General features: G+C 36.6%; 1 protein-coding gene across 1 annotated transcript in view; it reads left to right on the top strand.

Moving 5' to 3' along the window:
• Positions 1 to 16,791, top strand: part of ADAMTS9 (ADAM metallopeptidase with thrombospondin type 1 motif 9) — a 527,878-nt gene that overhangs the window by 466,970 nt on the left and 44,117 nt on the right. Inside the window, exons 37-38 of the mRNA XM_053721004.1 lie at positions 3,417 to 3,550; positions 8,250 to 8,341. Of these exons, the coding sequence (XP_053576979.1) occupies positions 3,417 to 3,550; positions 8,250 to 8,341 (226 nt within the window). The remainder of the gene's footprint in view (positions 1 to 3,416; positions 3,551 to 8,249; positions 8,342 to 16,791) is intronic.

Raw genomic sequence — 16,791 nt, 5'->3', positions numbered from 1 at the left:
ACACATGGACCTATTCTGATTGGCTGATTCAAGTAAACTGAAACTTACTATGTAACAGTGGGGGGAGTTTGGCTGCCATATCTCCATTAGAAAAACGTATGTGCTTTGGACGATTACTCGTATAACCTTAGAAGTGTTCAAAATAGGATGCGGTGCAGACGCATCGTCTTTGGCGGATCGAAGGTATGGGATTAAGTTGTTTCGAGTGTTGACTGTCCCTTTAAATATCGTGTTTTAACATATTTTTTATTTCACTTTAAAAGGACAATCTAGTTACTGTAAGACCTAAAGGGGCATTCTTGGATAGAGTAGGTGCTATGGCTCTTGCTTATATTGGCAAGCAATTCTGCAATATGAGCCATTGAATGCTGAATATGTACTGTGGGCTTGCCTGTCAGTCAAGCATATGCATAGAGCACACACATTAATCAGAGGCTGTATATGCTCCTTTAATCAGCTCAATGCGATAAAATGGTGCTAAGCCCCAAGTTAAAAAAAAAGGCTAAATAGACTTTTGTTTAAAGGGATATTAAACCCAACATTTTTCTTTCATGATTCAGATAGAGCATGCGATATTTAACAACTTTCTAATTTACTTCGGTTATCAATTTTCTTCAATCTTTTGGTATCTTTTGTTGAAAAGCAGGGACGTATCTTTAGGAGCCAGACAATTTCTGGAGCACTCTATGGCCGGAATGTTATCCATTTGCAAGAGCACTAGATGACAGCACTTGTCTTGTAGTGCTCCAGATGCCTATCTAGGTATCTATTCAACACAGAATATCATTGAATCTAAAAGACAAAAAAAGGAAAGCGCCACCGGGACTCAAGTGTAACACTTTAATAACAGGGAAACAAGCCTGAGATAAAATCTGCGTACCAGAATTAAAAAGATAAAAAGCACATCTGAAACCCAAATAATGTGACTGAAGTCTTACTGTACTCTGTCCGCTCCTGGTTCGCTGTCCTCTAAGGGTTTCTAAATAGTGTCCACAACCTTTAACTGCTGGTCTGTAAATCCCACCGAGAGTGATACGGGTTAGGCGTCTACTGACTGTAATACTGCGATCCAGGTGGTCACAATTCATGTTACATACTTGGCAATATTAAAAACAGAAAAAGAGAGCACCTTAGGCTCTTAAAGTCTAAGGGGCCGATTTATGAAAATGCACGTGGACGTTATACGATGTGGCGTATTATGTCCGCCGCACATCGATAAATGCCGACAGCTACAGGCATTTATCATTGCAAAATAAAAAAGATAGTATGCTCACATCTTCTGTACCCTAAAAATCATTATTGCACTACATAAAATAAAAGAATATTTAAAACACTTAATTGAAATAGTACATTTAAAATAATAACCACCTCATATAATGTTGTATTCTTCTAATACATTAAGTGAAATCAAGAAAGCCTGTATATCCAAATCTATATTTAACCCCTCTGGGTGTAAACATTTCAGAGTGTACATCAAGAAGGTTTCTCTCTGTCTAAGCTTGAGCAGTCTATTGTGATCTCATTTGTTATGTTTGATCCATTCAATAACTTTCACATTTAGTCCTGTTGGGTTACTATTATGATACAATCTAAAGTGTTCTAAAACACTGCGTTTCTCAAAGGAATTGCCAATGTTTCTAAGGTGTTCCTGTACTCTATACTTCAATTTCTGTTTTGTTTTACCAATGTATATCTTCCCACATTTACAGATTAATTAGTATATTACGTTTGTGCTATCACATGTACATGAGACCTTACACTTAAACTGTCTCAATTTATTATAATTATAAAAGGTCTCCTCATTATTGACATAGGAACAAAACAAAGTTGATAATAGAAGTTAATTGTTATTTTTTTTAATTTAAATTATGTTCATATTCCTTTAACATAATTATGTGGCAGAGTTCCTTACAAAAGTATGATGGGGCTATAGATTCCCATTGTAGTTTGCATTAGACCCTCCCTTTAAAAATAATTTCTGATTATCACCAAGAACAGCTTTTCATAAACTAAAATATTCCTTTAAAAATGGTCAGTAAAGGCAAAATTATAAGTTTCAGGATCCAGAAAGAGCATACAAGTTACAAAAAAATAAAAATTTACTGTTTACTTTTGTTAACAAATTTATTTATTTTTTGTATGCTCAGGGGCATGCATATGCCTTCAGCATTATACAGCAGCAGTGTTTACAGCAATGTATAGCATTGTTGCCTTAAAATGTTTATGCATATAAAACAACTTTGTACTAACTCACTGTGCTGTTGTTTTTCCTCTTGTGTGCAGCGCTCTTTAAAATTGTTCTCTTATTATACAACCTTACATGTACCCGTTGGTCAAGCTCTGCATTTTCATACTGGGTGCCGCCATCTTGGAACTTAAGTATTCTCACACCCTATGATAGAAATGGTGCACACTCACAAATCAGTGAAATTGTCTTTTTGACTAGCGACTACTTGCACTACAGTTTACCTTGCGCAATACAGAGAGAGAGTTGTACATTTCTGCAACAGTTGCATTGCTCTATAATTTTCCTGCACCTTTCTTATGTATCTTTTAAAATTTTGTAAAAAAAATCAAAACTTAAAAACATGTAAAGCTCATATCCTCTATTGGATGAGCTAATCTAAAGTTCAAGATACAGCTATCAAAAAGCCATCATTACTGATCTGTGAAAGTGCACCGCTTCTGTCACAGGAAGCAACAATAGCAGTGCTCAAAAATGGCGGCACCCAGTATGAAGATGCGGCTCCCTGTGCTAACCAAACGGTTTCACTAAAATAAGAATATCTTTTGCTAGAAACATTTTTGCTTTGGTCAGTGTTCTACCATCAATTCAAAACTGAAATGATCTGATGCGAATTGCAATTTTCGCTGGTATGTCACTTTAACAACTGTCCCTTAAAGGGACATTAAACACTAAATAAATGCTAGATAGAATGATGCATTCAAAGAAAAGATTAGTCCTTGACTAACATGTAGATGTATTTTTTAAAGTTTCATTAGTTGTTTAAAAAGTGCCAAAATAAGTGTAAAGTTTTAGTGTCTATAAAACACTGGGAGCTGCCATGTTGTAACTTGTGTTACCTTCCCTGCTGTGGCCAATTAGGGTCAGTTATACATAGGTCACTAGAGTGTGCAGCCAATGGTTGTGCTGGATTTAACAGTGTTCTGCACTTCCATTTCTAACAGGAACTGAAAAGCTCACTATTTCAGAATGGAATTGCAGGCAAAGAGGACAAAATAAATAATGAAAGTATATTGCAGAGTTGTTTTATTATATACAATTTATCATATTATATTACCATCTCAAAGTGTTTAATGTCCCTTTAAATCTAAAATCATGATTGTAAAGTCCCCTTGGGTTCTACAATATTATATTAAACATGTTCTGTAAAACCTCTCTTGTATGATTCTAGATTACACAACCCAACTGAATGTCCATATAATGGAAGCAGACGAGAAGACTGTCAGTGCCGAAAAGATTATACAGCAGCAGGCTTCTCCGCCTTCAGTAAAGTGAGGCTGGATTTGGACACTTGGCAGATTATAAGTGAGTGTGAAAATGGCTTTTAAAGCAAGAATTGTTTATCTTATGATATAATCTGCAATTTAGTGTGTGTGTGCATTATTATAGCCAGCATTCTTCAGTCTTAGGGTTAGACACCATTTTTCACATAATAAAGGACAATTAAACACATCTCAAAAGTGAAATCATGTTGTAGAAAATATAATGGCAAGTCATGTGTTTTTCCTTTTATTTTTTTTAACTACCTTTTTCTTGTCCCCCATAGACCACTTGGGGACCATAACCAATCAAATCACTATAGAAATATGTAGTAGCCACAAACCCACAGATAAGTGCACAAACAAGCTGTATAGAAAGCTGGCTAGGCAACAGGTGAGGATGCATTTGTTAATCACCAGAGGAAGTAAAGAAACCATGTAAAATAAGCTATTGGGCAGCACCAAACACCACTGACAGGCAGGGATAGCCATTCCCCAAAAAGTATCTAAAATAAAATGAGTCCAGCCTGCATGATTTTCACAATAACCTTTTATTAACAATGAAGTTAATTAACAATGAACTTTAATAACAACTTATTAAGACAAATCATAATAACCTTTATTAACTTGTGTGGGTCAGCTTAAAGAAAATAGACATTGTTTTAAGCCTATACAGGGCCCTTAACAACAGTGACGTACTGTGTACAGCACCCGTCTCAAAGGCCTTCCAGGGCTGTACGAGAACAGGCCATGCTGGAGACACTGTGCTATTTCGGCATGACTGCCTGCCTGCCTTTTGCAGCCCTCGAAGCTCTACAGATTACCGCTATACAGGGTATGTTGTCCATCATTAAAGGGATACTAACCCCACATTTTTTTCTTTCATGATTCAGATAGAGCATGCAATTTTAAGCAACTTTCTAATTTACTCCTATTATCAATTTTTCTTTGTTCTCATGTTATCTTGATTTGAAAAAGCAGAAATAAAAGGTTAGGAGCCGGCCCATTTTTAGTTCAGCACCTTGGTAGAGCTTGCTGATTGGTTTGCTACATTTAGCCACAAATCAGCAAGTGCTACCCAGGTGCTGAACAAAAAAATGGTCTGGCTCTAAAGCTTACAGTACTGCTTTTTCAAATCAAGGTAGCATGAGAACAAAGAAAAATTGATAATAGGAGTAAATTAGAAAGGTGCTTAAAATCTCATGCTCTATCTGAATCATGAAAGAAAAACATTTAGGTTTAGTATCCCTTTAAGGGGTTAATTATGACTTATTTTCCTTTGGGCGGGCTGTCTTTTTAAACTGTGTCTGGCACTTTCTGCACACTCCCAATGGTATTGATGTGTCACAACAAGGAGAACCATACATTGTACATTACTTATTAATATTTTATTAGGCGCTCCATGATTGGATAACACCTTTTGTCAGTCACAGGATAGTAAAACCCCTAATTTGAAGTCCAGGTTGCAGTGGTAAAACAGTTCAAATGTACATTTTATTAAAACATTTAAAAAAACTGCTTCAAATGTACATTTTATTAAAAAATAAGTTTTAGTAAGTACACACAGGGTTGAGACGTTTGGAAACAAAAAAGCCCTTTAAAAAGCTGTTCAAACAACCTCATTGCATAGTCCTTTAACTGAGAGACTATATAAACTAAATGAAACAATGGCCAGGATTCAATAAAACCCATTAGTGAAACCAATATCTTACGGAACAAATTGCAGCAATATTGCAGTTCAGACAGATTTGTACCTGCCCCTTGTCACATCAGTGAAAGATACCGACATTAGAAAAACGTCTTTAAAACAAACAAAACAGGCCACGCTAACATATGCAAAAAATAATAATAAACTTGAAATAGTGAGGCATGATGGCGAGAGAAGATACTTCACAGGGGTAATAGAGATTATATAAATTCAGTTTGCATTAATGTAGGAGAAAAATTCTGATCATGCCCCAGAAATACTCACGGTCGTTCCTTTTTTGTGTCTAAGAACAAAGCAGAGATGTTGATATTTTACACTTAGATTTATTTACATTAACCGCATTTCAAGAACATTTCCGAAGTTGCTGCAGTTGTAAATGTTTTAATCTCTTAGCAATAGGTTCTCCTTTCATGTGCAGCAAATCATGTATTGGGCATCTCAAGCTGCTATAGATGGTAATGGCAAGAAAGCCCACTAATAAATCTGTTTAAAATATAGGTAAAATAATGCCCAGTTCATTTTACATGGTCTCATCTTCCCAATAAGGCCCCTTGGCAACTTCACAATTCCTTCACTACTTATAAAAAACACCATAAAGTTTGCACTCTGTGCAAGGACAAGAACGACCCATGACATCACCACACTGTAGCCAATCAGATAACCTGTTATGAATATTACCTTTATCTATAAAAGTATATTATGTGAAATGGTGCAATTTTAAATGACACATTTTTCTATAAATTATGAAAGGTAATAAACAAATCTGAATCCTTTTATTTGCTATCAGTCTATTAATTATACCGACACCAGATGAATAACAAAAAAATTAGCTTTATTAAAGTATTTTGTTATTAATAATTAGCATTTAATAGAAACTTAAGCAATCAAAATATTACAGAGATATAAACTACAGTTCTATAATAATCACTAACGCTATAACATAACTACAAATAGCAAGGAAAACAGAATAATACAGAGATTAAACTATAAAGATGATTAAGTCATATTTTCAAAATAACACAAAACATTGGCATGATGATAGGAACCAAATATTTCATTATAGACCCTCTAAGGTAATTGTGGAGAATCAGGTAGATTAATAATTATGACAAACCGTCAGATGATAATCTATCCTAATTCCTGATTCACCCGGTGTTATTGTCGACAAATAAGACCAGGTGGTAGGAATTTTTATAAAGAAAACACAAAGCTATAAAACAATTAATTCATTGTACAGCAGAGACAGTTGCCATAGGAACTTGGTACTACAAAGACTATCATCTTTAAAAAAAAAGAAAAGGTATCAGTCAAATAAATCTATACTATTTTGCTAAATGTCACCTTATAAATTTATATTTTCAAAAACAATGACAAAAGTCTTTGTCAAAACTGTATAACAATTTTAATTGTGTTTATATGACTTTGTAAACATATTATGGACAGATGATCTCATTTGAAGGCAATTAAAATTGTTTACATTTTAGAAATTGTAATAAAATATGAAAAAAAATAGCTCTTATTGGTCCACTGGAGCTCCAGGACCGAACCTAGAAAGACAAGTAAAACCTTACACAACCAAGAATAGACTCTCCAAATGACATAACATGCAGAGAGTAGAGGCAAATAATATGGCACATCTCACACCTTTATTATTCCCTCTTCAGCAGTTTAAATTTAGACAAGCTACTTTATATGTTTAGATGAGAGGCATTAGATTTAGACACTTGACATTCATTATCTCGGTGAGAGAATATTATGGTTTATTATCTCAATATATGGTAAATTTTGGTAGCCTGTGGTTTGGTTTAGGATTATGGTTTGCTCTAGGTTTAGGCTAAGGTTCGGACCAACATAAGGGGTAAGTTTACAGTTAGTCTTTGCACTAGGATTAGAGGTAGCTTTATGATAAATTTAGGGCAAGGAAGAGCAGTATAGTTATGTTTATATTATGTTTATGTCTAATATTAGAGACAGGATTAGGGTAGGTTTCTGTTTAGTATAAGCAAAATGTGTTTCCAGTTAGGTTTAAGGCTAGGATTAGAGGTAAGATTCCAATAAATTTAGGGTTAGGAAAAGGAATAGAGGTAGGTTTATGGTTTATGGCTAATATTAGAGGACTAAAATAAGTTTACAGTTAAAGGGACACTAAACCCAAAAATGTTCTTTCATGATTCATATAGAGAATACAATTTTAAACATCATTCCAATTTACTTCTATTATCTAATTTGCTTCAATCTTTAGATATCCTTTGTTGAAGAAGTATCAATGAACATGGGTTAGCCAATTACACGAGGCATCTATGTGCAGCAACCAATTAGCAGCTGCTGAGCCTATCTAGATATGCTTTTCAGCAAAGTATATCAAGAGAATGAAGAAAATTAGATAATAGAAGTAAATTAGAAATTTGTTTAAAATTGCATGCTCTATCTAAATCATGAAAGAAAAAAATTGGGTTTCATGTCCCTTTATGGCTAGGCTTAGAGGTGGCAATAGGGTAGTCTTAAAGAAAGAAATAGGATCAGAGATAGGTTACACTTAGGAATAGATGCAGTATTAAGGTAAAGACTATGATTAGAGCTAGTTTTAAGTTTAGAATTACAGGTAGGAGTAGAATAGATTTAGGATTAGTTTTAGTACAAGGGTTAGGATTAGCACCTGATATATCAGAAAGGGCTGCAACATGTTACAGATTTATTTGGAAATCAAGGAAAAGTTAAAGAAAGTTAGCTCCCCCAAGGCAATGACACCTGCTATATTGCTGCAAGACAACATTACTACAACTACATTATGTTTATGGTGACAACATGGCAGACACAATGTGGCCATCAAGGTGACGTTCATAAACCCTTTGCACTTCCAAACCCATAGGTGGCATTGTCCCAGAAGGGCTGAAACTACAATAACACCACACAACTGCTAAGATTATAGTTTCTATGACCCAAAACATTGCCGTACACTTTCCGCAGCCAATCAACACAATACTGGAATTGTAATGCAGAATTCAATGTATATGTTTTCCTCTTTTATTTTGCGCAGCCACTGATCTGCAGTTTGCACAAACTCACGATGGGCGTCCTGTTCCCTTTGCCACAGCTGGAGATTGTTACAGCGCAGCTAAGTGCCCTCAGGTAAGAGAAGATTTATTTCCATTTAAAATGTGTGTTTTTTTATTTTTTTAAAACACGAGTTGTATTACTCCCCTTTTTTTGCATTTTTACAGCATTAGCTACAGCTTGGTAAGGAAGTTTCTAATTACATGCATATTCATTGTTTATTCTCTTTATCTTTTTAAGGATAAAATATAATTTCCTTTGTATTTGCTATTTTTTTTTTACTAGATTATTTTTTATATACATTAAGCTATTTTATTAATTTAATTGATTTTGTGGTTTTATGCATATTTAAAGTGCTTTTTTAGTGTAGTAATAAAAATCTCAACAAATAAAAATATTCTTCAGTTTAAGAATTTGTATATAAATTTGACTAAACGAACTTGAAATTGCAATAATGAAATAATCTATTAGCACATTATTATTAAATAAATTGTTGTCAATAACTTTCTGTTAAAATCTGCAAAGGGATTAAACACTAAATAAAATTTACAATGTGTAATCCCATGTTGCACTTGAACAGTAAATGGCCTGTGATTTGTGGGTGTATGCCGCTTTTGATTGGATCACTTGGCATATCCTGCTCAGGAGTGGTAATGCATTGTGGTTCCTAAGCACAAAGTTAAAGGAATAGTCTAGTCAAAATTAAACTTTTATGATTCAGATAGATCATGCATTTTAAGCAACTTTCCAATTTACTCCTATTGCCAATTTTTCTTCATTCTCTTGCTATCTTTATTTGAATGTAAGCTTAGAAGCCGGCCCATTTTTGGTTCAGCACCTGAGTAGAGCTTGCTGATTGGTGGCTATTTTTAGACACCAATCAGAAAGCGCTACCTAGGTGCTGAACCAAAAATGGGCCGGCTCCTATTCTTACATTCTTGCTATTTCAAATAAAGATACCAAGAGAACAAAGAAAAATTGATAATAGGAGTAAATTAGAAAGTTGCTTAAAATTGCATGCTCTAGAAAATTGTATTCTCTGGGTTCCGGTGGAGGAGGAGCAAACAGGTGTAGCTGAGCTCTGACCTCCAGTCCTGTAGCTCTTGGCGGTGGATTTTCGCGCCGTATCCCATTCTGGGGTTGCTCTAAGGATAGTGTGCTACAACAGCTCTGGAACCTGTATCGGTGGAAAGCCATCCCACTGAGACGGTAACAAACCACCTTAGCAAGACCGGCACCTTCACCCGGTCTGAAAATTAACTTTAAACGGAACAACAGCCTTTTTCCCTACACATCTGGCTCAAGGTAGCAGTCGCTCCTTCCCCTTTGCGGGTGTTATAAGAAGAAGGAAGAGGTCTGGAAACTGCTGGGTAAACTGGAAATCGGCTATCTTTCACCCGATTACACCTAAGCCTGCATACAGTTTATCTCCTGAAAGTGTCTGCCCCTCTTTGTCGCTGTAGCGCCTGTTACTTCTAACAGTGTAACATCTCATCACACAGAACTACCTACGGTACCTGTTGCTTCTCCGGGGATTCCGCTCCTGATCGGCGGCGGTGGCTGTCCCCCCCTCCCCCACCGGTGCTGCGCGGGAGGTGGTGGGGTCGGGCTGTGCTTGACAGAAGATTGGAGGACCGGCTTCTGGCAGGTGCGTTTCCCTCTAGGTGGTCTGTCTGGATCTGCCCTCCTCCCCTCCCACTGTTGCTGCGTGAGGGGAGGTGAGGGTTTGTGGGCTTGACGAAGCAGGAAGAAAGATCACTTTTTTAGACAGCAGAAGAATCAGCTTGCCTCGGCGTGGGCCAAGCAACTACCTTTTCAGCAATTACCTCGGCTAACACAGGCGGGCAGCACAAGAGGAGGTAAGACACAAGAATCAATATTTTCTTTATTTGTACAGAAAGGAAAACTTTATACAGCATAAAAGAAGTTACACTGCCGGGTTAAAAAGACTAAGTGGTTGGCATATTGGAAAAAAAACCAGCATAACGTATTTTGATATAAAAACTGACCCTGACTGAGAAGTTGGTAATTATAAGGCAACCTGTCAAAATAAATCAAGGGCCAAGATCTCTAGGAGAGTTAAGACTTTGTCTCTAAGATATATTTAAATGTAAGCCCTAAAAACATTTTTGATAAATAAATGTGCACAGGACACACAGTTAACATAATACTGTAAGATTATACAGTCAAGGCCCTTGTTCTCTGTGAAAGTGTTGGGAAGAAGGAATTGGTGAGAGGGAGAAGAGAATCCCTATTTGAAATAATGGAACATCTTTGCCTATAACCATTGCACACGCAAGGGGAATTCTTTTTTTTCCTATTAGCCCTTTACTTTTTTTTTTTTTTTTTTTTTCCTCTCCTGGAACTGTGTAAAGAATTTTTCAGCAGGGCTAAGTGGCACATTATCTAACTTTTTTTTCCTCCTTGGTGTAAAATAATGCTCTGTTGCCACAACAGCCCTACTTATTGTGTGTGAAAAGAAAGAAAAAAAAAAAAATGTCTACCATTGCCTGACCTTCTTGTACTATTTTTGCTCTCTTCTTTTGCTTTGTCTCCCTTTTTTTCTCTCCTTTTCTTTTTCGCCCTTATCTTGCGCACACAGTGTGCTTATTTCAGAGTTAAGTACCTGTGTGAAAAATTTCTCAGACAGAACCTCCACATTTTTGAGCGGGTGGAGGGATTCTCCTTAAACGCATATCTTCGCTACACAGTTTAAAAAGGTTACACTGTATCCTGCACACCATAATGTTACCCTTGTTTTATTAATGAATATGCAAAGTAGATTTTTTGTTTTCTTACGCTATCTCATAGGCAAATATTTAACTACTACTCATAGCAAACGTTTATGGTTTATATTCCAAAGGCATTTTTTGTTATATATCTTGATCTAGAAGGCACAACCTAAATTAACACAGGTTATTATATCCATATGTATGCATACAAAGGAGCTCTAAATATTTATCTAGGTTTGGTCCAAATTCACTATAGAGAAAAATCTCGTGAGTTGCCTCAAGGGTAACTGAGATAATTAGGGTTGGTACCCCTCTTATCTTTGTTCAATTTCTGCAAAACTAGTAGAATACTGTTTTTTGCTCTTTTCACTGAGCTATATTATTGGCCTTGGTTAAAGCCAACCTCTATAACACAAGGACTGAAGCTAAAAATTTTCTATATTCTTCATCTACTTAAAGTAAAATACTTTTGCTTCTTGTCTTGTCTTCAAGCAAAAGAGTTTACAATTTATCTTGACTGAATCCAAATCTTACATCTGGTAGCAAAAACCAAGGTACATTTTGGCATAACAGCCATATATCTCTGTTAATTATTGTCTGCATATTCTAAGTGCACCTTACTTGTTGGAAGTGGAGGTGGGCTCCTCGGTATATGTTTGAGCCATCTTTTTTTCAATTGACTCTGTTTTCCTCGGCTGCTTCGCCTTGGCTGGTTTAGTGATTCCCATTCACTTTTTCTTTTTTAGGATTAATACTTGAGCAAAATTTTCCCTTTTTCTTTATTTCTTTTTCCTTCTTTCTGCTCTAGGTCTTATTTTTCACATCAAATTCACCCTGGTTCTAACTTTATTATCCATAATCACTTTGATAATACCCCCCTTCACCCTCTTTTTCTTCAAATTTTTTTTTTTTTTTTTTTTTTTTTTTCTCTCTCTCTCTAATTCACTCTTTTCACACTATAATAGTAAGATTTCACGATAAAACACGAGGTGTACGCGAGCACGATATTGATCTATTTTCAAAATTGCACGGCACATGGACAAATTCCTTCACTCTCACTCCCGGACTCCTTCACCAGTCATGGCAGCCAAGCAGAGGGAAAGGAGGACAAAGGCCACTATTGAAGCTCCTTCTGAACCAGTTATATTCGCAGCTCCTATTCCGGCCATAAATGAACTAACAAATGTACAGGCTTTAGTATCCAGCATATCTGAGGCTTTAACCCCTAAATTCGATGCATTAAAGTGTGAGATCAAACAAGACATCAATTCACTTAGACACGAGATAAAACTATTCTCTAACAGATTAGATGAAGCCGAACAGAGAGTATCTGATTTGGAAGATCTCGCCTCAGCTCAGGGCTCTAACATTGAAGTTAATAATGCATCTATTGTTAAACTGCAGAATAAAATTGAAGACCTGGAAAACCGATCCAGGCGCAACAATGTCCGTATCATAGGGGTCCCCGAGGAGGGTCAATCTGAAGACCTAAATACATTTATTTCTGAAGTACTAGTACAGCTGCTTAAAATTCCCCCAATCATCCACAGATAGTAGTAGAGAGGATACATAGAATGGGGAGACGAATAACAGATAGACAGGAAGTTAGTAGACCCAGACCTATAATAGCGAAATTACTCAACTTCCAAGATAAGGTCACATTACTCCAGTATTTTCGTAAAAACCAGCCCATAATCTATAAGGAAAATAAAATCCTTTTATTTCAAGATTACTCAGTTGAGACAGCTACCAAGAGAAGAAACTTAGCCCCAATCTGCACAAAATTTATTCAACAAGGCTTTCAGGCCTTAATTGTCTACCCATCCAAATTAAAAATTCACGCGAAAGGTGAGGTTCATTTCTTCGATAAACCACAGGAGGCAGAAAAATTGTTGCGACAACTAAATATTCAGGAGCAATAAATAATTAATATGGGCAAGGCTCTGAACATAGATATAAGATGGTTGTTAGAATGGGTAGAATTCCCCCCCTTCCCCCCCCCCCCCTTTTTTTTTTTTTTTTTTTTTTTTTTTTTTTCCTTTCCTCCTCTCTTCTCCCTCCCCTCCTCGCTTCACTCATTTTCTCCTTCTTTTTCTGATGAATGACCAATCCAATGGCCAATTTTAAGATAATCTCCTGGAATGTGGGGGGCATTTCAACTCCTATCAAAAGGAAGGCAATCTCAACTCATGCAAGACGGCTTGAGTCTGACATAGTCTTCCTTCAGGAAACACATCTAACTCTGGAGGAAACACTTAAGCTTAAACAGGGATGGGTAAAAGAAGTATACGCCTCATCAGGAACTGGTAGAAGTAGGGGAGTGGCTATATTAATGGGGAAAAGGTTAAAAGCAGAGACAATTCAGGCTCTGGCAGATCCGGAGGGGAGATATGTATTTCTAAAGATTAAAATTGACAAGGTAACTTTTTCCATGTGTAATATATATGCACCTAATACTATTGATCCAGAGTTCTGGAATCAGATACAGGCTAAAATTCTTTCCTTTCGTGAAGGCTACTTAATTCTCGGAGGAGATTTTAACATGGCTCCCCATTGCCCTCTGGACAGATTAAGGGAAAATGGGAAACATAAAAAGAATAAAAAGGATAATCTAGAATCTAAATTGTTGGCGAAAATTAAACAAAACTTGAATATTAGAGACATATGGAGGATCCAGAATCCTGACATTCGGGAATTCACGTGCTTATCCAAAGCACATAAGACTATGTCAAGAATTGACTTCTTTTTAATTGATGAAAGGCTGCGTACAGCCAAAATAAGAGCAAAGATACTACCCATTTTTCTCTCAGATCATGGACCAATTTCTCTGAACTTTCAACTGGCAGCCTCAGAAACAGGGTCTTTACGGTTCCACTTTCCCTCCTTCTTAGCCACCGATATAAAATTCAAAACACAGCTGAAAACTAAATTTGAGGAGTATATTCATCACAATAGGGATCATTGGGAACGCCCCTTAATCCTATGGGAAGCGGCTAAAGCGGTAATGAGAGGCGAAATCATCGCCTATAGCGCAATGAGGAGTAAAAAACTAAGATCCAGAGAAAGAGAGTTAAACAATGCAGTGATTAACTCATATAATCGTCTGCTTTTGACTAGAAACCCGGCCAACTGGGCAAGTTATATTAGGGCTAAAAATGACAAAGATACATTTGCAATTCATAGGGAAACCCAATCTGAGTTAAAACTACAATCTAGATTATACAGATATGGAAACAAATCTGGCAAATTACTTGCTAACTTAGTCAAAAATGATAAAAAGCCATCATTTATTGAAAAACTTTTTGTAGAAGGGAAGCTTTTCACGGAGAATGCAGATATACATAAGGAAATGACCAAATATTATCAAGAGGTATACTCCTCGAGAAAGTCTGACGTAACACAGGCAGAGAACTTCTGGAGTAATATTGGTTGCCCCAAGGTATCGGCAGAATCAATAGAGATTCTTAATGCTCCGATACGGGTGGAGGAAATAGAAAAAGTGATCTCTGAAGTTGCCACAAATAAAGCTGCAGGGCCGGATGGTTTACCAAGTGAGTTTTATAAAATTTTGTCCTCAGAGATCGCGCCCCACCTCAATAATCTATATAATGCCATGTATAGTAAAGGAGAAGAGGTGCCGAAAGCTTTTTCAGCATCCTTCACAACTTTAATTCCGAAAGGAGGAAAAGATCCAGCCCAAAGAGAGTCCTATAGACCAATAGCTCTACTTAATGTAGATTATAAGATTTTTATGTCAATTTTGGCTAAAAGATTACAAGGGATATTGCTGAATATCATAAACAAAGATCAAGCAGGCTTTCTAAATTCACGGAACTCCTCAGCAAAAATTAGAGAGGTTTTAGTGGTAACAGAACATTTCTTTAACGTCGAAAGGAAGGAGGGGGGGGAACAAACCCCAGATTTAGCTATCGTTACAATTGATGCGGAAAAAGCATTTGATTCGATACAGCATGATCATCTTTTCGCATCTCTGGACCAATTTGGGTTTAAAGGGACCTTTTATAAATTTATTTTGAATCTTTACAATCTTCCTTCTACTAGCATAATTGTCAATAATATTGTCTCTTCACAAATTGTGCTTAGCAGAGGAACCAGGCAAGGATGTCCCCTCTCTCCTCTCCTTTTCAATCTGTGTATTGAACCACTGGCCATCAGGATCAGGTCACAATTGGAAGGTGTTGTCATAGGTAGACAAGAGATGAAACTAGCTCTATATGCTGACGACATCCTGGTTTACCTATCCAATACCAAGGTTAATATACCTAAGCTTCTACAAATCACCAATCAATTTGGGCTTTTTTCGGGCTATAAAATAAACGCTACGAAATCGGAAATATACTGGCTCCGAAAAAATAAAGACTCCTTTTTGAATAGTCCCTTTAAAACAGCTAAGGATTCATTTAAGTACCTAGGTATAGTAATACCCACGAACCCCCTCGAATTATATAACTTAAATATCCCCCCAATCTTGACGATAATTAAAGATAAACTTAAATGCTGGGAAAACTTACCTTTATCTATCTCGGGGAGGATAGCCCTCTTTAAAATGGTTCTCCTCCCCAAACTATTATATATATTACAAAATACAGCACTCTTACTTTATGATAGGGACATCAGAAGTCTAAAAAGTTGGCTCAGAAGTTTTATTTGGCAGAGGAGAAAACCTAGGATAGCCTTGAATAAATTAATGCAAGCCAAAATATTTGCAGGCTTTGCATTACCGGACCTGCGGCTCTATAACCTTGCCTTTTTAGCACGAATCGTGGCAGACTGGATCTCCCAGAGTAATTATGTTCTGAACAACGCATTGGAAGAAAGCGTCTGCAACCCATATCTCCCATGTGCATTGCTGCATTGTGATCCCAAGGGTCTGCCACCCAGAATTAAGTCACTGAAGATGATCTTTACTCCTTTAAAGGCCTGGTGGAAAATTGGGAAGCTCCTTTCCTTAAACTGTAAGGTCTCTAAATATCTCCCTTTAATGGGGAACCCATTATTCCAAGCCGGACTAGACTCCACGATCTTTAAAAATTGGCAATCAGCTGGACTAAATACGATCATACAATTAATTGATAAAGAGAACAAATGCGTCAAAACATTTGAAGAAATTAAACTTAGTTTTAACCTTTCAAATAAGGACTTCTTTGCGTTTCTACAAGTAAGGCACTATGCATCGGAGCTAATGAGGGAGGGAAAGTGGCAATGGGAATTAGGAGATCTAGAGGACTGGCTTACGCTAGTTAAGAAGGGTTGTATGTCTATCTCGTACTGTTACTATCTTTTAGGAACTGTAGAAGGGAGACATATGCTAAGGAAAGTTGCTCAAGATTGGGGACTAATTTTGGCTCAGGAACATATTGACTACAAACTTATCCAAAAATCCATACAAAAAGTAGCACAGGCTACACTCTCAGCGACATGGAGAGAAGCACACCTTAAGTTATTACATAAATTCCACTACACACCAGAAAAAGGCCATAAGCTTCAGAACATAAATTTCTCTAAATGTCCTAAATGTTCCTTGGCTGCAGCCGATCTTATTCATATGCTATTTAACTGCCCTCTGATTAGGCAATTCTGGATCAAACTTGAATACTGGATCAATACCTCTCTTAAAATCTCCCCTCTGGAGCTGTCAATAGACCTGGTTGTGTTCTGTTTCAATAAGCATAAAGAACAACAACTAAATGAAAAGCTTGTCAGTATCTCTATCTTGGCAGCAAGATATTTAATATTCAAAAAATGGAAAACGAAAGAAATACCCAGCGTAGT

The sequence above is a fragment of the Bombina bombina genome, chromosome 7 (genome assembly GCF_027579735.1).
Source record: "Bombina bombina isolate aBomBom1 chromosome 7, aBomBom1.pri, whole genome shotgun sequence".
In the NCBI taxonomy this organism is placed as follows: domain Eukaryota; kingdom Metazoa; phylum Chordata; class Amphibia; order Anura; family Bombinatoridae; genus Bombina; species Bombina bombina.
This window is presented reverse-complemented; position numbering and strand designations above follow the sequence as displayed.